The 23,329-nt window shown below is 38.8% G+C and overlaps 1 protein-coding gene across 2 annotated transcripts in view; it reads right to left on the bottom strand.

Annotated features, from left to right (window-relative positions):
- Positions 1-23,329, bottom strand: part of RBMS3 (RNA binding motif single stranded interacting protein 3) — an 882,638-nt gene that overhangs the window by 26,364 nt on the left and 832,945 nt on the right. For both annotated transcript variants that reach the window (XM_082258270.1, XM_082258271.1), the window contains exon 10: positions 11,422-11,472. In XM_082258270.1, the coding sequence (XP_082114396.1) occupies positions 11,422-11,472 (51 nt within the window). The remainder of the gene's footprint in view (positions 1-11,421; positions 11,473-23,329) is intronic.

The raw sequence follows: 23,329 nt of genomic DNA, 5'->3' as shown, positions 1-23,329 counted from the left end.
CTGTTGCCATTTGATTATTGTGTTTTTTTCCCTGTATTTATTTTTACTCCTATCCTCTATTAGACCATTGTTTTTAAGGGTCTTGTTCTAGTCTTAGTAGTTGTACTTGTTATATGCAATAATCAGATTTCTATATGTTATTTACCTTTTAAATTCAATAAAAATCTTATTGTTGAAAAAAAAGGTTGTTTGGGTCAAGCTGGTCCAACTAAACATAGTAGCCTTTGAGTGTTCTGTAATGTGCTATAGTGGCATTAGCTACATACAGTAAGCGGTGCTTTGTTCTGGCAACAGTATGGATGACTTCCCATCTGCTGCTGGATATAAAGTGGAATTGAGCTGAATGCTTCTCCACCATTCAGAAGCAGTGTTGTATTTTTATTAATAAATGCAAGGTTCCTGAATTGAGGTGGAAATTACTTTTCCCTCTTTGTCAGAACTTGCTGAGAGGGGTGGGGGTGAAAGATGTTGCTTTTGATCCCAGCTGCTTTCCTATTCATCCCTCAGACTGGTATGTCTCAAAAATACTTTTTTAAACAAATGAAAGCGATGGGACCTGGTTCATCTGCTGGTGGTGCTGCAGGTCCAGTGTCCACCAGCAAATGTCCCCCCAAAGCAAGCAGGTTTTAGTGATCAGCTCCACCTGGTTTCAGCTGCTAGGTAGCTATATAAGGCTGCTCCCACTAGCACACAGTGCCTCAGGGTTTTGGTGGCTCCTGCCCTGCACTCTGCTGGCTGTGCTACTCCCAGAATCTATAGCCATTCTTCTTCATGCTGTTGCTCCTGCTCCTACCCTGCACCCAGTACCCCACTGCCTTTCTCTCTGCTCCTTCAGTTTTCTTCTGCCTTGTGTGTATCTAATTAAAGTATATTGTATATTTAGTTAAATTTGTTAGGTTGCTGGTTAGATATTTTGTTGTTTAGTTTTAATTTTCATGCATTCTCGTATTTATTGCTGTTGGTGTGTGGTTATTGTTCACTGTAAATAAATCTCACTTTAACACATGCTGCCAAATCACATACCCAGTACGTCATTTGACTTCAAGAGGTTGTTCTGGGGTGATGCCTACAGATTTTTTAGAGCCATCACTTTTGTAATACCAATTGGAGCAGCTAACCAGCAGCTCGGGAGTGAGCGCCCCCCTCCTGCTGCCTTCGGCTTGCTCCAGCTCTCCTGTCCCACTGGGAGACCCAAGCTACCAGCCAACATGTCTGCCTTCTAGTCGAAGACCCCTAAAAATCCATGATCAGCTTTAACTGTGTCTCCGCTATAGTAACCCGGAAGCAATAACATGACATCACTTCAGGTTTACCCGGATGTCTACGGTGCATTTTTTGAAAACATAATCAATAACACAGATCTTGGTGTTTTGAATGCTTTTAAGGGCAGAGGAGGGATTTGGGGTCCTATGGATCCCAGACCCTGCCATAAAGAGCACCTGGCATGTATCTATTGCTGTCAAAAAGGATGTTTACATTCCTTGTGACAGCAATAAAAGTGATTAAAAAAAATGAATTAACAGTGTAAAATAGGAAAAAAAAAAAAAAAAAAATTAAAGTACCCCTGTCCCCCCATGCTAATGTGTAAAAGCAAGAGCATGCATCAGTCTCGCACGCATGCACACAAACAGCGATCTTTCCATGCATGTAAGGTATTGCCGCAAAGGACAGATCATAAGCAGTAATTCTATCACTAGACCTGTTCTGTAAATCTAAAGTGGTAACCTGTAAAGGCTTTTAAAGCATTGCCTCAAGAAAGTAAAATATACATTGTTTGTCACCATTGCACTGTGCGTGCGCAATTTTAAAGTGTTACATGTTTTGTATCTATTTACTTGGCTTAACATCATTTATATTTCACAAAACAATTGGGTTATTTATTGTGTTTTTTCACATTAAAATTCTCAAAAGTGTATTTTTTTCTCATAAAAAATTGCGTTGGAAAATTGCTGCATAAAGGCTGCGTAAAATAAACAATTGCAAAAAACACTATTTTATTCTCTAGGGCTGCTGCTTTAAAACAATATATACTGTTTGGGGGTTCTAAGTAATTTTCTAGCAAAAAATACTCATTGTTACATGTAAGTAAAATGTGCCAGAAAAGGCCTGGTCTTCAAGTGGTTATAGATAGACTATACTATATAGACTTTGTGTAGCTACATACAGTATATCTGTTTTTCCCCTTGCTAACTCCTGACATGATGCTTCAGAAGGCACTCAAAACAACATTGGAGCAGATTACAGATTGCCTCTCTCTCGAAATTCGGGAACTGCGTCAATGGACAGCGAATTTGGAAACCCAAGTCAATAACATGGAGCTTACTATTACTGTAAATACCCAGGAGCTTGAGGTGCTCTGTGAGCCAAAACAAGATGTTACTGTCTCGCCTAAAGGATGCAGGGAACCAATCCTAACGATCTAATCTGCGGATCCGGGGCATTTCATAAGCTGTTGACAACCAAACTTCTTTCAGTTCTGCTTTCTTCCAAGAATTTTATATATCTATCTCTCTATATCCATATATAAATTGATCGTCTGGTGTTCGACAGGATTCACAGGCTACTAACCAGCCGACTGCATAACGGACCGCCTCAAGATATAATCTTCAAGCTACACTTTTATCGCACGAAGGAACAACTCTTAGCAGCTGCACACTCTAAGGACACTCTGCAATTATGAGGCCATACCTACAAAATCTTCTCTGACATAGCACTGCTCACCATGGCTAAAATGAAGCCTCAGATACAGATCCTGCTGCAACACCAGCTCAAATATGCTTGGAGAATCCCCATTGCCTTACAATACTCTTACTGTGACAAGCAACACTTTATAACGCCTATTGGAAGACCTACAATTGGTAACCACAAGGCCTCATACATATAATAACACACCGGTTTGCACTCCTATTACAGCTACTATCAGTTTCCTAAAAACTTGTAGTTCATCATTTGTGCTCCAATTATTCATAGATAACTCTGGTTTTGTTTGCTTAAGTAACGACCTGGAATATATAAGTAAGGTGTCTCTGTATATTGTCGTGGGTGCATTGTATGGACATGAAACCTAATTTGATCTGGTTCAATTAGAGAAGTGATCACTGAGGATAGCTGAGTAGCCAGCAGTTTTTCTAAAATTTTTGGATCACTAATTTAAAGTGACATGGGTCTGTAAGATCTACACTTAGTGACATCATTCCTAGGCTTAGGAATTATTAATATATGACCCCAGTCATTGATTATACTATGCTTCTTGAAAAGTGGAGAGAAGTATGGGAGTCAAGGTATCAATGTTACACTGATACCACTCCAATGACCATCTTTACTAGAAACAATTTTCAGTTTACATGCCACAAAAGCATCTCCCTAATGTCCCGATTAGTAAGGGTTTTAACCAGTAGAGTTCTCTGAAGGTTTGAAGGCTCTCCAGCTCTTGTTGGGAAGGCGCAACAACCATACTATATAAATTGGCATAAAGCTGGGAAAAACTATCATTAATCCTTGGTGGTTTCAAAACACTTGTACCCCTCAAATTCTGTATAGAGCCAATAAGTGAGGTGGCTGTATCAACACAGTAGAAAAAAGAAAATTTTTACCCCAAAAGGCAATCAAATTTGTTAATTAATGTAGATTCATATAGAAGCTTCTTGGTTACTGTCTGCATTATTGAGACTAAAGAGTTGGTGTTCCTCAGCCAAGGCAGCATATATGTCATTAGAGGGGCAGATATATAATGTGTCCTGGTCTGCTCAACCCTCTCCTCTAAGCTTGAGAGGAGCCATAGGACTTATGGATATATGAATTACTAACCTAACGTTTTCCCAGGATAGGAGTTTAAGAGTTATCTGGGATGAGACAAGTTCACCTGTCAATATGCAGGCAGTTTAAAAAACAGAATGCACCTCATCTTTAGAGAGCTACAGGGAGTTTAACCTTGAGCATGTAATTGTAAGTTTATGACCACACTAAAAGAGATAATTATACTATCAAATGGTTTGAGAGTGGCTGTGGTAAAGATTGAACATCTAACACCCACTGCATTACACCAGGAGAAGCCATCACAAGGTAATTTTCAAAAAAATGTCCAGAGTGTTCTGAATTGGCAGGAACATTTTCAGGGTTTTTTCTCAGCATATATTTTGGTACCCAAAGGCTGTGCACCACTGAGAAAGAAAGGAGAGAATCAACCACAGAGGTCTCAACCCATCAAGGTTGGGGTGCAGTACTGTGAATACCCCAGGAGTATAATTGGACAGCAGGGGAACTGTATAAATGGGATGCTTACTTAATAAAGTATATCAGCCTTAGTGGTGGTGGTGGTAGTGGTGGTGGGGCAGATATAAATATTCACTAGCAGCATTGCTGCATTAGAAACATAGTAATGTAAAATAATATAGAGACCACTCCAAGACATTGAAAAAGCAATCGTGTGTCAAAATAGCCACCCCGTACCATTTCAAAGCCGACACTTTTGCCATGTAAAATGAGTCCCTATAATTCAGCAGCACCAACACCATAGAGTGAGGAGGGCTACTTGAGGATGGTAGCTGTGTCCTCTCTATGGGGAAGTTAGTGGACGGGGCGGATCTTCCAATTTCCGACATTAGACCACTTTTCCAGGAAAACTTTAGGGTTGTCGATCTCAAGCTTTTATGCCATACCTACTGCACCAAATTAATTTTTTATGCCTTAGTCTATTTTTAAGGCACTTTAGTCTACCAGCTCTGATTCAGCATTATAACCCCTAGCACTTGGTGGACAGTGGTTGCACCAGGTCCTCCACTTCTGTTTCACAATTGTTGTTCTTGTATTTTTTGAAGGTCCTGGCACAATATAATACAATCTAGTCTAATCCTATCCACTTTGCTTACAAGCAGGGCTTTTTTTCAGCGGGAATGTGGGAGAATGCAGTTCAGGCACCTCCAGCACTGAATGTATGTAATGGCAAGAGGTGCTGAAGAGTCTATTGATGCTGGCTGTTTGGGAATTTATTGTTGGTGGAGGGGATCTATTTTTTTATCGTGGTCTATTTTTGCTGAAGAGGTATATTGTAGCTGTGGGGTCTATTGTTGCTGAGGAGGGGGTTTGTTGCTGGGGGTCTATTGTTGCTGGGATGGATCTACTGTTGAGGGAGGGATCTATTGTTGCTGGCTTCTGGAATTAACAAATGCCATACAAATTACATAGCATCACAAAATAATACTTGGCTCTGGGGCGGTAATGTGATGTGGGTAGGGGTGGAACGAAGGGACGGTGCTCAGAGGTAGATAGGGGGGAGTTTCTGCACCTATTCCCTGACAAAAAAAGCCCTGCTTACAAGGAAGGTGTGATTGGTCTTAATCATGTACAGTACCTTTTTAAGAGCCTCTCCCTTTCTTCCCTGTCCACTGGTCTAGATGGCTCCAGATAGAGAGGCAGTGGGCAATCAGTCTCCCCTTCCTTATCATTAAGTGGGGTAAGAAAGGCATCATCAAACAACTCCTAAAAAATGTTAAGAGTTGAAGATGGAGAGACTTGGTCCATAGGTGAGAAGCCAACGTCGTGCAGTAAAATGGTGACCTTCATCATCTTTGCAGGTATCTGCCATTTCTTATGTCCCATCCACTAGAATAAAGTATTGTAAGAGACCACAGGTGCTGGTGCAGTAACCTAGGCTGGTTAGCAAGTGTAATATGGAGATGTTCAGACAACATTAGACAGGATAGAGATGGGTCTGGTGTAGCAGTGTGGAGCTCATCTGCTCATATGTCATGCCACACCCCCAATAACCCCCTTTTTAAATAACCAGTGGTTAGTAATTACTATATTTGAAAAATATAAAGCCTGTGTGCTTAGAAGTTTAAAATGTCCATTATAGATAATCACTAGATGAAGAACAGATCCATAGGGGCTGATGACTTTAAATAATTCACAGTAAGCTTTTAATGGCAGCATCTCTTTTGAGCAACACTTAATTTAATCTACAGCCACATATTTTATATATCCTTGCTGCTTTATTTCAGTATTTACAGAGCTACTACAAGTTTTAAAACTAATTAAAATTCATGTAGGCATACCGTAATATTGTTGAAGATTTGCATATCATTACCTTCTCCATTAATCAAACCCATGGAGTTAGCAGTCATCTATTGAACAGCAGGAAGATGCTTGACACAGCCATTTACTTACTTTGGGAAAAATGTAGAAGGAGGCAGAAAGTGTTGCTCACTTAAGTGAAACATTACAGGCCACCCGCCACTAGAAAAGTACAGCAATATTCAAACTCAACCACCCAAGGAAAACATAATCAATGTAACAAATTCAGACTTCTTCAGAATAAATTAGTTATAATGTTAAAACATCTAATTATCACATTTAAAAAGGACAATTTGGTGTCAGATAATAGAACTTTTAAATACAGAAAAAGTATTAACTTCACCATAATAGTTTTATTATTTCCATGTCTAATATTTTGCTGTAAGAAATTTTTAGATACAAATGACTTATTCTACATCAAACAAATCTTCCTGCATTTTACAGGCAAATAATTCCCTTAAGGCAGGCTGTTGTCTGCTGTTTTAGGAATCCTTATTATGTAATATAGTACATATGTATTACCAATCTTGCCATGCCCTTCGAGGAAGACATCCTGCAAGGGAAACATTAGGGCATTTGACATGCTCACTGAGTCCCTAGAATTATCCCACCACTCCATTCTGGCACCCACTATGTGTCCCCCCCCAGAAATTTATGGTAGTTTCTGTCATACCTACATGCTAAGTGAAACCATCTCCATGCACTTGGTTTCTGCATTTTAGTCTCTGACTGTGAATTTAACTTGCTGTGGGATTTAAATTTTTGACCACTAGCATTACACAGTGTGTTCCTATATGGAGGCTGGCATGCCATGTTCACATAGTGCTGCAAATTATTTGATTACTGATTGAACTTACTTGTTTAAACATTGTCTGTGGTATTCATACAATAACAGTCATGTTTAGCACACCACTGCAACCTTTTATGTGGATGCTGATTTGGCTTTGTGCATGACATACAGTGGCTGTAAACCTCACTGGCATTGGTTTGAACTTTGCATCAGGCTTTTTATAAATAGCACAGCGAAAAAAGTCTCACTGTAGCTCTTGGCAATGACTACTCAAGAAAATGTCCCTAGGTGCCCTGTCACCATACAGCCCTTCAGTGGGTGGGTGTACACATTTCTAACAAAGGGCTATCCCTGAAGGTGACCGCAAATGATCTAGCACCTAACTGTCAGTGTTGGTTGGCTTTCACTGGAGCCCTTCTGTAGGTGGTGAACATGTAGCTGTCCCCTTAAGACTGTACACTAGGGATGGCTGATGGTATGTTAAGGAAGGGGCAGTCTCAGTTGGCATTAACCATAGGAAGCAAGGGGATTAAGCTCAGGTATTCCACTCCCCACTCCTGATAGGCAACGGATCAGGTCCAGTACGGTTGGAGATCAACCAGTCTATTAGCTCCATGCCTCGGTGAATTGCCTGTGGTCACACAGTACACAGGTCATAGCCCTGTGTTCCCTGTGCAGTTGGGTCCCAGTAGCTCATCAAATGATCTCTCTGCAGCACCATCCTCAGGTTCCCATGAAAAAAGTGAAAACACCCAATCTCTGTACAAGCTCTGTCTGATGCAGTACTTGAACCCCAGCAGAATGTCTCATTCACCAAGCTGGTCTGGCCATTGTCCTGTGTAGACCCCAGCAACAGGTCTGCACTTGTTGGCTCCCCACATTGTTCTGCCTTAATGTCTGTTGAATTGCCTGGAAAAAGTTTTGTCTCTCTGAGTGCAGGGAATCCTGGGTACTAAAGTCTGCAGCCCAATTAGCCTCCATTGACTTATGTTGCGCAGTGTCCCTTTAAGACTACATTTTCCAGAATCCTCAGTGTCTGCATAGCAAGCCCTCTCCCGGCCTCTGAGGGAGGAATGCTTTTTGCTACACTACAAGGGGCCTCGGGTCCCTGCCTGTAATGGCCCATCACTTAAACATTTGACTGAGAGCTTTGTCAGATATCCAAACAATGATTCATATGGAGTCTGCAAGCAAGTGTGTACTGAAGGAAAAAGTTGGAGCTGTATATAGACTGTATATAGAGACTGTATATAGAAATAGGGTTCCTAAAGATGTTATTGAAGTTTTGCTAAAATCAAGTGGGCATCCCATAATTTCCCATTCCCATCTAAGTTATTAACCCCCAATACACCACAAAAACAAAGCTGCAGACTGTTCTCACTGGAGTGCCTGTAAAAATCGATGTACAGGCTGGCTGTGTAGGGTGGGGATCCATGCGGCCCTTAACCACTTAAGCCCCGGAAGATTTTACCCCCTTCCTGACCAGGGGGTATTTTGCGATTCGGCACTGCGTGACTTTAACGGACAATTGCGCGGTCGTGCGACGCTGTACCTAAACGAATTTGACGTCCTTTTTTTCCCACAAACAGAGCTTTCTTTTGGTGGTATTTGATCACCTGTGCGATTTTTTGATCACGCGCTATAAACAAAAAAAGAGCGTCAATTTTGCAAAAATAACAATATTTTTCACATTTTTTTATATGAAATTCCCCCCAAAAAAAAAGTAAAAATCAAAATTTTTTAAAATTTTCGGCCAATTTGTTTTATGCTACCTATGTTTGGTAAAAAAAATCGCAAAAAGCGTATTTTGATTGGTTTGCGCAAAAGTTATCGCGTTTACTAACAAAGGGAAAGATTTTTGTCATTTTTGTTGTTTTTTTTTTAACGCGTAATGGCGGCGATCTGCGATTTTTTTTGCGGTACTGCGACATTGGGGCGGACAGATCGGACCCTTGACTGACATTTGTGACACTTTTGGGGTTACCAGTGACATTTCTACAGTAATCAGTGCTATACATATGCACTGTTACTGTAAAAATACACTGGTTGTGAAGGGGTTAACTTTATTTGGAAGGGAGGGGCTGTGTGTATCCCTAGGGGCGTGCTTTCTACTGTGATTGGCTGTGGCTTGAGCTGTAAGGACACTGATCAACGGATCTACATACTAGATCCGTTTTATCAGTGTCTTTACAGCGAGGAGAATGACAGGCAGCTTGTTTACACAAGCTGCCTGACATTCTCCCTCTCCCCCGCCGATCGCCGAGTGACCGGCGGACATCGGGTCCGCTGGTCACACGCGCGGGGGGGTCCGTGACCACGCGGGAGCGGGAGCGCGCCTCCGGGGGCGCGCGCTCGCTCCCTAGACCCTCACAAGCTAGTGACGTAGCCCTACGTCACTTTGCCTGTGAGGGGCTGACTGCCGACGTAGATCGGCGTTAGGCAGTCGGCAAGTGGTTAAGGGGGTGCACTACACACACATTTCTGAAAATGGCTGTGTGTGTAAATGGGTGCTGCAACATCCACTAGGGATAATCAGCGCAAAAGAATTTTACCAGCACACCATGGATTTCTAGAACAGGTCCAAAGCTTTATTCAGTGATCACATCATTCATGTTTTGGAATCCCGCAGAACATCTTCATCAGGCATGTGGCATCAAAGGAAAAATGCTAAACTGTGTTTTTTATTCAATACCTAAATTTAATAATATAGTTAACTGATGCAAGCACACACCGATTCTGACCAATGACCTGCTAGTAATGCTAACCACACATTACAATGCAAGTATTCACAATGCAAGTAATCATACCTCATATGATAAAAAAGTGCAAATCAGATTTATATAAAACATGCTAACATACAATTCCTTATTCACTGAATTATGTATAATGAACATAAAGCAAAATACAAATTAAAACCCAAATCAGGTCAAAACTTTGTTTAGTGCTGGATAGAAAAGGTTAGGCTTAAAACATCTGTTAACTTTTTTTTTGTTTTCTGTATCCCAATTCAGGAGAAATCCTATAACTTTCAAAACATTTAAATAGTGTCACGCAGACAAGATATGAGGGAATTTTTCTCACTTTCTGTCTGTTTGATGGGTGTTAGACAGAACCAGTCTTTCCAACCAGAACATAAGAAACAAAAAAGTCCCATTTTCTAGTGGGGTGAGGTAGAATTACAGCACCAATTAGGATTTATTGCTGTCTGTGTCCCCAAAGGGAGATTTTTACTTACTTTCTGTCCACATGACAAGTGCCATACTGAACAGGTAGAGTAGAGAATTATCTGCTGTAGATACACAAACAGCATTTAAAGTCAGACATAAAAACCTCTTCAAAGAGAACACAGACAGCATTTTGGACCTTAAGCTGCAACCTTACCCCACTTAATGCAAGCTGAAAAAAATAAAGCTGGGTTTTAAGATGTAAATAAATTTTACTCAAACAGGGACATAACAAATTTGGTAGGCTTACCAGTTTTGAATAATATAAATTATTAGTAATAATAATAATAATAATAATAATAATAACAATATTAATAGTAATAATAATAATATATCAACTAAACAATGTAGAAAATAAAAGGAAGCAATGATACATGTTCCATAATCACTATCCAACAATATTCACGTTATACATAGTTTATAGAAGTACACTTTTTAACAGTGTACTTCTGTACATTGTAAAATAATCCACTTAAAGTGGGCCTGAACTCAAGCATTAGGATTTGCTATGCTATAGGGAACATATAGAAACGTTAATTGTGAGTAAGAAGTACCCAGTAATGATTTCCCTTTGTCTGGAATTCAGAATGCACTTCCTTGTATGTAAGACTGCCTAGGCACACCTGACCCTACAGCCAAATAGCTGAAAATCTGCAGTGTGAGATCTATGGCACTGCTGCCTCTGACTAATAATCTCAGAAGAATTGGAGTTAGGTTTGGTGATATTACTGCTGTGCTGCCCACTATTCTCTTTGCTGGAGGCTTTGACATTGGGAAACTTAAGACCTGCTTCTACCAAGATGGCCACATTCACCAAGACACTGTACAGAACAAGGCATGATAAGTCAGGAATAGAGAAAAGTTCAGTTGCCTTGTTTTAGGCACAACTTCCAGAGTTCAGTCTCTTTTTAAGAATTTATAAACTGGGCGAATGACATTAAAAAAAAAAAAAAAGCCAAGTGCATTTACAAATAATGTTAATTTAAAAGAGTGAAATAATTTTACAACACATTTGGCCAACAAAAGTATACCATTGGATCACTGTAATACTAGAGTCGTTCTAGAGCTTTGTTTTTCACAAGCTGTTATGAACTATATCATTATGTAAATTGAAATCAACAAAAGAAATGAGCATTGCTGAATTACTCTTCCTTAAGGGACGCCAACAATAAAAATAACATTTAATCATAACATTATGGATTGTAATATAACAGTTTATGTTACCATATAGAGATGTATTAATGGAAATTACCTCCAGAAATACAAACACAGAGCATCATTAATCACCAGCCTGTATGTATATTAATTAAATGTCTGTGATTGACTAATACCTACCGTTGGTTGCATAACATATGACGGGTGAGGCATCCATGATGTACTTTGCACCTAGGTGATAAAGAAATAGTTAAAGGTCAAAGGTGCAGACCATAAACTTTTTTGATTATTGTCTTGATATGAATCCATTAAAATGATTGGAAAACTAATTTCAAGCTCTAAGCACAACCATGGGTATGAAATTGACATAAATAATTTTCCATGCGTGCTACCTAATTCTGCAGTTACATTGCTACCATTAAATTATTTTACTATCATCCAACATTGGGCAGGAATACTTTCTGTCTTTCACAGTCCCTGATGATTTGGGGAGCCATGCCATCATCTGGTGTTGGTCCACTGTGTTTTATCAAGTCCAAGGTCAGCACAGCCCTCTACCAGGAAATTCTAGAGCACTTCATGTTTCCCTCTGCTGACCAGCTTTATGGAGAAGCTGATTTAACAGCTGCCAAAAGTACCAATACCTGGTTTAATGATCATGGTATCACTGTGCTTGATTGGCAAGCAAAACTCACCTGACCTAAACCTCATAGAGAATCTGTGGGGTATTGTCAACAGGAAGATTATAGACACCAGACCCAACAATGATGAGCTGAAGGCAGATTTTAAAGCAACCTGGACTCCCATAACACCTCAACAGTGTTACAGGCTGATCACCTCCATGCCACATGCATACTATACTGTATGTGGACATGCTTTTCAGTAAAACAACATTTCTGTATTCTGATATGCCTCTCCAGACCATCACTGACCCACCACCAAGCCAGTCAAGTTGAATGATGTTACAGGCAGCATAACCTTCTCCATGGCTTCTCCAGACATTTTCACATCTGTCAAATGTGCTCAGGGTGAAGCTGCTCTCATCTGTGAAAAGCGCAGGACGTTAGTGGAAGACCTGCCAATTGCTGGTGTTCAATGGTAAATCCAAATCAAGCTCCACTGTGCCAAGCAGTGAGCACAGGGCCCACTAGTGGACATCAGGCCTTCAGGCCACCCTCATGAAGTCTGTTTCTGATTGTTTGGTCAGAGACATTCACACCAGTGGCCTGCTGGAGGTCATTTTGTAGGTCTCTGGCAGTGCTCATTCTGTTCCTCCTTGCACAAAGGAGCAGATACTGGTCCTGCTGATGGGTCAAAGACTTTCTTAAGCCCCTCTCCAGCTCTTCTAGAGTAACAGCCTGTCTCCTGGAATCTCCTCCATGCTTTTGAGACTGTACTAGGAGACACAGCATACCTTCTGGCAATGGCCCATATTGATGTGCCATCTTGGAGGAGTTGGATTGCCTGTGCAACCTCTATAGGGTCCAGGTATCACCTCATGCTACCAGTAGGGACACGGACCCTAGCCAAATGCAAAACTAGTGAAAAACAGTCAGAAAAGATGAGGTCATCTCACTGTTGCCCATCCAGTGCACGTGTTGTTCATTTCATTAACACCAAAGCAGCTGAAACTGATTAACAACCCCCTCTGCTACTTAACTGACCAGATCAATATCCCAGGAGTTTAATTGGCTTAATGCTATACTCTGAAAAAAAGTGTTCCCTTAGTTTATATATATATATATATATATATATATATATATATATATATACACACATTACAATGCATATATATTACAATGCAATGGTGTCAGTATATTTGAACAATTGCAAGTACATTTTTGTAAACATCTCAGGTTGAAGCAAAAATTTGTGGTATTTAGCCAGCACCAAGGTTATACTGTATTGGATGAATGGAAACACAAACTCAACACAGTCAAGAGATTAAGTGCTTACATTAAACTTGTTAGATGTGCCATTCAACCAAATAATATATCAGGCACCTTGTCCTTCTGTGTTTTGTTTCTTTGCTTAAGCAAATGCAATATTTGCCTCTCAAGAAATCATTCTATACAGTCTACTTGAATCTTATGTCGCATGTTAGCTAATATCCCCAGCGATATACAGTAAACCCCCCTCCATTGCGGGGGTTACGTTCCGGACCCAGCCGCGAAAAGTGAAATTCCGCGAAATAGAAAAACCCTATTAAAATGCATTGTAGGCATGTTTATTTTACTGTCACTGTACGTGTAGAAGCATTTTAAGGTCTTTAAACACACTTTTAAAACAATAGAAACTCATTTAAACACATAAAAGATACTAAGAGACATAGCAAGAGCTATGGAAAACACAAAAATATTTAATTTTTAATGATTTATATAGTAAAATAACATTACAAAAAAACGCAAATTACCGGGACCGCAAAAACTGAACCGCGATGGAGCGGGGGATTACTGTATATATAGTGTTTTTTCCTTTTCATAAATATATATTGCTATACAATAAACACTTAATAGGGACCATGTTAAAGTCCTAGTAGCATTCAAATCCAATCCTAAAATTCTGAAAAATTAGTAAGAGCAAAAAGTAAAAAGAAACATTAAATAGTGAGCATTAGAGAGGTGTGCATGTTGATATTTGGTTGTAAAGTTTTCCTTTCAGAGCAAAAAGGCAGCTGAAAATCAGCCCATTGAGGCTGACCTGTGTCTAGCCTGATCTCAGACATGATAACTTCTACAATCATTTGACTGCTAGAGGGTGGTATATTTTATCAGCACTGTATTTAAGAAGTCGATAAAACAGTAATATATACTAAAGCTGGCCATACATGGAGTCCTGCTGAACTAGCCATGTATGTGCATTTCAGTATTTTTCCTTTTGATCAGCACCACAGGCTATAGCTGGCAGCGTTGATCAGTGTATTCTAACAAAGGGGAAGTCTCCCCACTGTCAGAATACAATGGCTTAGTGTAAAGACTTCACCCAACCCCCTTGGAATGACTAATCTATGGGCTGCTTAAGGCTGGGCATAGACAATTTGAATTCCATCCATTAAGCCCCCGAAATACAGAGTGAAAATCAATTGATTCCCCCATCCATGCTAAACCATGCCTACATCTGATAGGATGCAGTCCTTATTCAGCAGATTATTCTCCATCAAAATCAGTTGATTCTTAAATTGACTTTAATGATCTGGGTGCTGTTTAAAGGGCCACGGCTTGAATTTTAGGTGGTCTATGGGGGCTCTTACATTAAAGGCTAAATTCCCATTCAGAGCATGTTGCGCATTACACCTGTATTTATGGTGTAAAGAACAACATGCTTCCGCACTTCTCCCTGCACCTCCCCCCCCCCCATGACAGCAGGCAGGGATTTGTCTCTCTGCGCCCCCTGCCACATTTGAAACTGGTTCTGCATACATCTGCATCCTTCATTTACAGGAGTTTGTGAATTAGAAGACTACAAGTCCCATCTTCCACCTCAGCAGACAGCTTGTAGTTCTCAATGGACTGGATGCTGATGAGCAAACATAAAGCCTGTACAGAGGTATGGGAAGAAAATTAGAGGATAAACCTGCAGGACCCAACATTGCACCCATGATCCATTGTTCACGGTTGCAAAGCTCTTCAGGCTCCTGTGCAACAAATATTAAATACACTTTTTTTTTCCTGGAAAAAAGATTGCGTTCATTTTTTATTTTTGCAGAAAAGTTCATTGAGTCATTAACTTATGGGAAAGCAAGCAACAAGAAATCTCTCAAAGTTAAGGCTGTAGTATTAAAAGTGGAGATTCAAATTACTACAAATGCTTTTGGTTGAATGCAACCAAGTGGAGGAATTTACTAATCTCAGAGGAAAGAAAATATTTCTTATAGAAATGACATTAAAATCTCCAGTTACTAATCCACCAGCTAGAAAAAGGTGCAGTTATGGTCATACAAGTTACAGAAGAGTAATTTACGAAGGCTGTTAGAATATAAAAAAATAGTAAGACATACAGGAATTTGGATTATGAACTTACAGATAGCTAAGCTAAAATCTTAATCAGTTTGGTAAAGAGGCTATAAAAAATGAAAATCATCAGAGATGAATAAAAATATTTTCTAAATATACCTTTAGCATAAAATTTTAACTTTTTTTTAGCACCACATTGATTCTTAAAACATTATATAAACCATCATAACTCCAGTTTCTTCAGTAAATTTTATGATAGGCAACATATCATTGTTTATTGACTGCCGTCTAAAACTCAGATCTGACATTAAAGATCCTAAAGAAGTGATAATTAAGTTTATGAATATCAAATGACAGTCTAATTATTTGTTAATGACAAGCTATGTTAATTATCCCCACTACTACAACCCTTGCCTTGCAGACTGTTAAATGTTTTTAAAAGGTACAAATCTTGATTTAATTTCAGACTATAATAATAGTTTTTACTATAGCTATTGAATTCATATTAACTGAAGTATTTTCAATTCCTTGCACAAATCTATCTCCAGATAGAATTAATTGTGTTGCCATGTGAATGAGCTTGGCATCCCAGTTTTGATATGTTTTTTTCAAATTATAGGGTTGTTTCATGGAGATGTAAAGATTTACAATTTTTCACTTAGCTTAAAAGAGATATACTTACTCTACTTATCCTGTTATGTGTAAAGAAGAATGAAGATTTTGTGTTTACCATAAAATCTATTTTTTGAAGTTCACAGCATTTAAGAAAATTGGGTTACATTGGAGCCTACAGATGGATTTGGACACCAGTAACAAAAAAACAGCTACCAGTGCCAGCATGTCTCAGCTTGTAGAAAAGCAGTATTAGGAATACGATCGCAAAACACAGAGTGGTGTGACCTGTGTTCCTTAATGGACTTCAATAAATCAATTTATTGAAAAATTTGATTTTCTTTCTCATTCATTAAGAAACACAGGATTCATATGCAAATGGAAGGCCCAAAAGAAGTTCAACTGTGCAAAAAAAAGAAACACTAACAGGTCCACATAACAAAACAATGAAATTGGGGGCTGCTTGCAGTTTAAAGAGCTACCTGAAAGACTTTATGAATGAAGCTAGCTGTTACAGTACCTCCAGGACAATCAGGACTTCAAGAATTCCTGGCAGTACTTTCAACGGTACTTATAGAATCCCTGGGAGCACTTTCAATGGTATTTGCAATATCCCTGCTAGGCTTTCAAATATGCTTGCAGTATACCTGTGAATACTTCCAAAATTCACTGAAATTATGTATCCTCTGACCAAAAGAGTTTTTAAGCAACAGCCCTGTAAGTGGCTGGTGCTGTGTCTTCCTGCCAGCTACAGTGGAAATGCTAGAAAAGTAATATTATACGTACCTGTTGCCTTTCCTGTTGCTGACCTGAATTGCCCTGGTCTTATTCATTGTTGATTGGCAACCACTGCCTGGACCCTTATACTCTCTGCTTTGACCCCTGCTCATGCCTGAATATTCACTCACTGATCCCCAAATGTACAGTGTTCACACCGTATAATTGGTATCAGATAAGACTTGAACATCTGCGTGATGAAACTTAAAGATTGTGTTAACAGAAGACGAGGCTGCACCCTTGCACATCTGGGAAACAGTTGTTGTTGCTGGGAAAAGGCTGAAAAGCCCAAGATGCACTCATAAATCTAGTCAAATATGCCTTAGCAGAACAGGGTGGAACCTGATCTTTAGGACCAAAAGCCTAAATAATGATAAGTCTGAGCCACCAAACAGTGGAGCAAGAAGCTGGTTCCCCTTAATAGATACCATCAGGAGAGTCAGTCTTTCCAATAGAAGAAGTAGCTGCAAGGTAAACCTGCAGCAGACCTACAACATCTTGAAAAAGAAGAGAAAATTATTTCTGATGTACTTAAACTGGACGGAGAGATGGAACAGCAATGATTGAGGGAAAAGCCTGAAACTACCTTTAAAAGGAAGACGAATTCAGGACTTTTAATGCCACCTTATTTTCGTGTAAGTCCAGAAATAGTTCTTTACAAGGTAAAGCTGTCTTGCCTCAGACACACATCTTGCATCGGTGACAACAAAAAGGAAAGCAATCTTATGAGTAAAAGTAGAAAAGGGAATATTCCTGATGGTTTTTAAAGGCAAGCTTTGAAGTGCTGACAGAACCTAATTAAAATTTAATCACAGGTGGTTGCCAGTTTAGGGCTATTACCACCACCAGAGTGCCCTATCTCTTGATCCTCCAGAGAAGATGTAAAAGGAATTTCAGAGGATGAAAGGTGTAGATCAGTTTATACTGATCCCACTGAGGCACCAGAACATTAACTGCTTCTGCAAGAAGATCAGCACCTAAAAATAAATCTGTACAGTTTTTTGTTAAACATAGAGGTCAAATGGTCCAGATCAAGCTTCACCCATCTTTGACACAGGCCCTAAAACACTTTTGATTATAGGGACCATTCCCCCAGGTCCATATCCTGATGGCTGAGGTAGTCTTTCTGCTCATTGTCCAAACCTGGGAAGTGACTGGCTAAAAAAGGCTGGAATGTGGAGCTTTGATCAGGACAGAACCCTCTTTACCTAATTTACTGTGGCAAAAATTCTGGTTCCTCCCTAATGGTTTACATACACCACTCCCATGACACTGTCCAAATAATCTTGGTTCATATGACCCTTCAGTCAGGAGGTCAAGCTTTGTAGGGACAATTAAGGATCCAGAATAGTGATATGGTTCCCATGCATCAACAAGGTGTATAGGGCTCCTACTACTTGTTGGTGACAGGAAAGTCAGTTCATTCAGAACCTAAACCCACGTGTCCAATGGCAACATAATGATGAATTGAGGAGGTCTGGTGTAAAGCTGAGAAAATGGAACTGTCTTGAAAGAGACTAACATTAAGCCCGAAATGATCATGCAGAATTGTAGAGTTGTGGGGAAAAAACTCTGTCTTGAGTTTTATCCAGGATGAGATCTAGATACCCCAAGTGATGTGTCAGTTCCAGGGCTGACTTCTGAGGTCTGGACTGTCAGCAGTACATTGTCAGTCAAAATCTTTGCCAACTGTTCCCTCAATAGGTTGCCCTCCCGATATCTCACAATAGGAATGCGCTGGTAGCATAGAACAATGACCAGTACATTAGAGAACACCCAGGATGCAGAAGAAAGACCAGATAATAGTGTCACAAAATGGTAGTGTTGAGACCCCACAGCAAAATGGATGTAGAGTTTATGTGCTGGAAAATGGGGATGTGCAAGTATGCATCTTTGTCCACAAATGCTAGAAATTCTCTCTAATGAGGAGATACTATTACAGACCTGGTGGGTTCAATGTGGAATCTTTGGTGAATACCCCCTTTTGGTTTTGGAACTTTAAAAAGTTTGGTGCAAAACACTTCACACCTTTCCACCATTGGAACTATGGTGATAACACATTGAAAACACCTTGCCCATGGAAGAGCAGCATGAAGGCCTGATTGCTTTAGTGGAGACACAGACAGATAGAATAACATAAAATATTGAGGGGGCTTACTCACTACACAGACACTCTCCACTGACACACTACTATATACTGCAGTAAAACTACACTGACACATTGTAATATACTGTGGTAAATGTGTACTAACGCACTGAAATATACTGCACTGAAATATACTGCATTAACCTCCCTGGCGGTATGATTCTGTCAGGAATTCTGTTCCAAAAGCGGTACAATTCTTTTCATGGAAATTTGGCGTTATGTATTATAGGCCTACAATTCTTAGTAATTACTGACTTAAACCTGACCAAAACAAGACTCTAGTAGACATCCCAGATGTGATAAATTTGAAACACAAACAAGTGAATTATAATTGAATCAATAATATTATTTTATTATTTAATATATAATATATATAATAAAATTATATTATTGATTAGATTATAATTCATGCGCTATATATTATATATATATGTGTGTATATAGATATATATATATATATATATATATATATATATATATATATATATATATATATATATATATATATATATATATATATATATATATATATACGTGTGTGTTTATATAGGTATATATATATATATATATATATATATATATATATATATATATATATATATATATATATATATATATATATATGTATATATATATATATATATATATATATATATATATATATATATATATATATATATATATATTTGCATATATATATATATATATATATATGTATATATATATATATATATATATATATATATATATATGCATATATATATATATGCATATATATAATATAAAATGTGTTATGTGTTTTGTGCAACGTTTTTTTTTTTTTTTTTTTTGAATTTCCCTCCCTAGTTCCGCTCCCATGCAGCATTGCTGCTGCAGGGAACGGAACTAGGAAGTCCTCCTACCGACAGACGAGCGGCGGAGATCTCGCTGGCAGTCACAGCAATGAGAGCTCATCGCTGGATCGCCAGGATAAGGTAAGAGACGCTCCGCTGCGCTGTCTGCAAAGCTCTGCCCATTGACCCCGAGCGTGACTCGGGGATACCGCTAATAGCAGAAAATTCCTACCCCGAGTCACGCTCGGGTTTACCGCTAAGGCGCTTAAACGTGCACTAATGCGCTGCAATATACTGAAGTAAACGTTCAGTAACACACTGAAATATACTGTGATAAATGTGCAGTAAGGCACAGAAATATATTGTGTCAAATGTTCAGTAATGCACTAAAATATACTGCGTTAAACCTGTACTAACACACTGAAAAATACTGCGATAAATGTGAAGTAATGCACTAAAATATCCTGCGTTAAACATTCACCAATGCACTAAAATGTACTGCATTAAATGTGCAGTAATGCACTGAAATATACTGGGTTAAACATGCAATAATGCACTGAAATATACTGCGTTAAGTGTACACTAACGCACTGAAGTATACTGCGTTAAATGTGCAGTAACACACTGAAAAATACTGCATTAAACATGCACTAACACACTAAAATACACTGCATTAAATGTGCACTAATGCACTGAAATATACTGCGTTAAACGTGCAGTAAGGAACTGAAATACACTAAATTAAACGTGCAGTAATGCACTGAAATATAGTGCGTTAAATGTGCAGTAACATACTGAAATTTAGTGTGTTAAACGTGCAGTAACGTCCTAAATTATACTGTGCTAAATGTGCAGTAATGCACTGAAATATACTGTGTTAAACATGCACTAACGCACTGAAGTATACTGTGCTAAACGTACAGTAACACACTGAAATATACTGCATTAAATGTGCACTAATGCACTAAAAATATACTGTGGTAAACAGGCAGTAACGCACTGAAATATACTGCATTAAATGTGCAGTAACGCACTGAAATATACTGCGTTAATCATGCAGTAATGCACTGAAATATACTGCAGGAAACCTGCTCCGACAAAATAAATTGACACTAAAGTAAAAATGAATGGTTAAACTACACCCACACTGCACTAGATTCACACTAAACTGCTATTCTGCACTTACAATAGAATCACAATAGTACACTATAGCACACTAACTCGCTAGTAGCACTGAACAGATCCCTGTTCTATCTCTCTCCATAGCTATGGGGAGAATATTTGTATAGTGTGGGGTGGAACTAAGAGCAATGAGCCATGATTGGTTATCATTACTTTCTTCAATCATGGCTTTGACAGTGCTCTGTGCCTTGGTGGAGCAAAGCTTTCATTGCTTCAGCCAATCAAGGCTTCCAATGCACTGTGCAGCATTGCAGTGCATTCTGGTCGTTAGGCAGGCTGAAACAAACCAATGCCCAGGCAATTCGGGTATTCGCTGAACTGGTAAACAGGCAATGTTTGGCCCGAACTCATGCTCGGGCCGAACCATTTGATAAACTCTAATTATTAGCTGGAGAGACTCAATATGGTGGGATTGCCCCCCTTGTACTTAGGACCCAACCAGTTGCAATGCCTAACAGAGACAACTTGATTTAGAACACTAGGTAAAAACCTTGGACACAGATGAACTGGCTGCAGAGAGCAGGAGATATTTAAATGACTGGAGGTGACTAAGTCATTGTGGGCAGCAGCAAGGAATAACTGAGGTGGAATCGTGTGTCTCTTGTGAAATAGATGAATGGCTAGAAGATGCTACAATATGCTCAAAGGAAGAAACAGATGGGAGTGCATGCATGTGACACTCCAGGTAGTGACACAGCACCTAATTGCTCAGTGTATTAACCATTCTGTTAAGACCGTCAGGAAACAGGTAAAATGATGGTGCACATTGGTTATAATAAATGCAGTAGTTCCCAATGCTAGGCACATATATGGCCCACTCATAAAAAAGTCTTTAAAAACCTGGTCATCCCAGAGGTTGCGCCATGGTTCTGAACCTTTTTCAAAGACTCTGCAACTAACCAACACCGTACACAAAGTTCTGGAAAGCGTCACACGCCTATCCCAGTGCCAGAGGGTCACATTCCAGGCAGGCCCAGTCCAGTAGGATCTGAGTACAGCCTCTAAACTTTTTGCTGAGGATAAGATGACCCAGATAGCTGCATAAAAAGACCAGCTCAGGCAGCGTGTAGATTAAGTCTTAAAAAAAAGCAAAAAATAAACTTGGAAAAAATGAAATGGATATTAAAACAGTTAGGCTTTTCTCAGTAGAGAAAAGACACCCGTATGCAACAGTAAAACCCAAATGTCTCTGAATCCTGTGTCTGTGTCCCTTAATGAACAAGAAAGAAATACCTTTTTTTTAATTCCTCTGCACTTTTTTGTATGATCAATACGAACAAACAATCCTGAAAAAAATTTACTTGTTTAGTAATCACCCCAGTGAATCAAAATCACAGGAGTACAATTATAATCCTTTGCTGCAGGTATAAAGGCAATCTCATTTGTATCTATTGTATCCAGTCAGTCATGTCATCTGTGGAACATCTCAGTCCACAACTGTACATTTCTTTAGTTTTCATTAATATACTCATGTTTTTTCTTTTTGTTTTGTTCTTTTTTGGTTTCGATCACAAAACACAAAAAGTGGAAAATAAAAGTGCACATATTAAGAATTATAAAGTAATAAATGTAATAATTATCTCCACCATAATTAATTATGTTATTTGAGTTGTTAAAGCAATTTTACACTTGGCCACATTCATACAATCTGAAAAAACGGTGACTTCATTACCAATTACAATTAGTTATCCATTTCTCTAAAAGAACTTCTGACAAAGAATTATCCACCTCCATACACAGTTAAATCTTTAATAACATACCCATCAAATGAACAGAAATCTATTCTGTCTGATGTTGCTAAGAAAAATCAATTATCTTTACCAGATACAAGGTTCATAGATGGGTAGGTATTTTTAAAGGAAATTAAAGTTTTACGTGATACACAGATAACTGGCAGAAGATCATTGCAAATTAGAATAACCGGGTATAAATCTGGTATAAACTGATGTTACTGTGGGTAGGAATGAGTGGGTCTGTTAATAATGCTTAAAATATATGTAAACCCTCACCTTGTAAAACAACCCATTCAGCCTAAAATATAAATGAAAGACAAATTGTTTGTGTATAGATATAAAAAATAATCATTATAATTACTTTCTTTTTTTCCTTTTGTATAAATGATCACATTTCCTCTGATCTCAGCTGCATAAGAGCTGGGGGAGGAGAAACAGCAGTACTATGATCTTGCCTCTGAACGACTGTGGAGGGGGGTGTCAGGACAGGTCTGATCATTGGAAGAGAGGAGACCGAGTTCCCAGCACAGCTAAAGAACTGACCATGCTGTGCTCTCCCGCCTAGTGTAGGCAGTTGTAATAGGCAAGCAGAGGGATTGGCAGGAACACTAGGGATTTCACAAAGATGAAGCAATAAAAAGAAAACAGGAAATTTTTGCATACAAATACATAGCACAACAGGCACATATCAGTAATACGACATTGTGGGTTTACATATCATTTAAAGGAAAGCAATACAAAATGACTACAATACATTGTGGGACATTTTTTAATAAATACTTTTCCTTTGGTGTCTTTGTGTTTATTTGCTTAGTCATTTTTTAGTGAATGAGTAACAAGTGATACCTAACC

Source organism: Pelophylax lessonae (genome assembly GCF_965119305.1).
Source record: "Pelophylax lessonae genome assembly, chromosome: 5".
NCBI lineage: Eukaryota > Metazoa > Chordata > Amphibia > Anura > Ranidae > Pelophylax > Pelophylax lessonae.
This window is presented reverse-complemented; position numbering and strand designations above follow the sequence as displayed.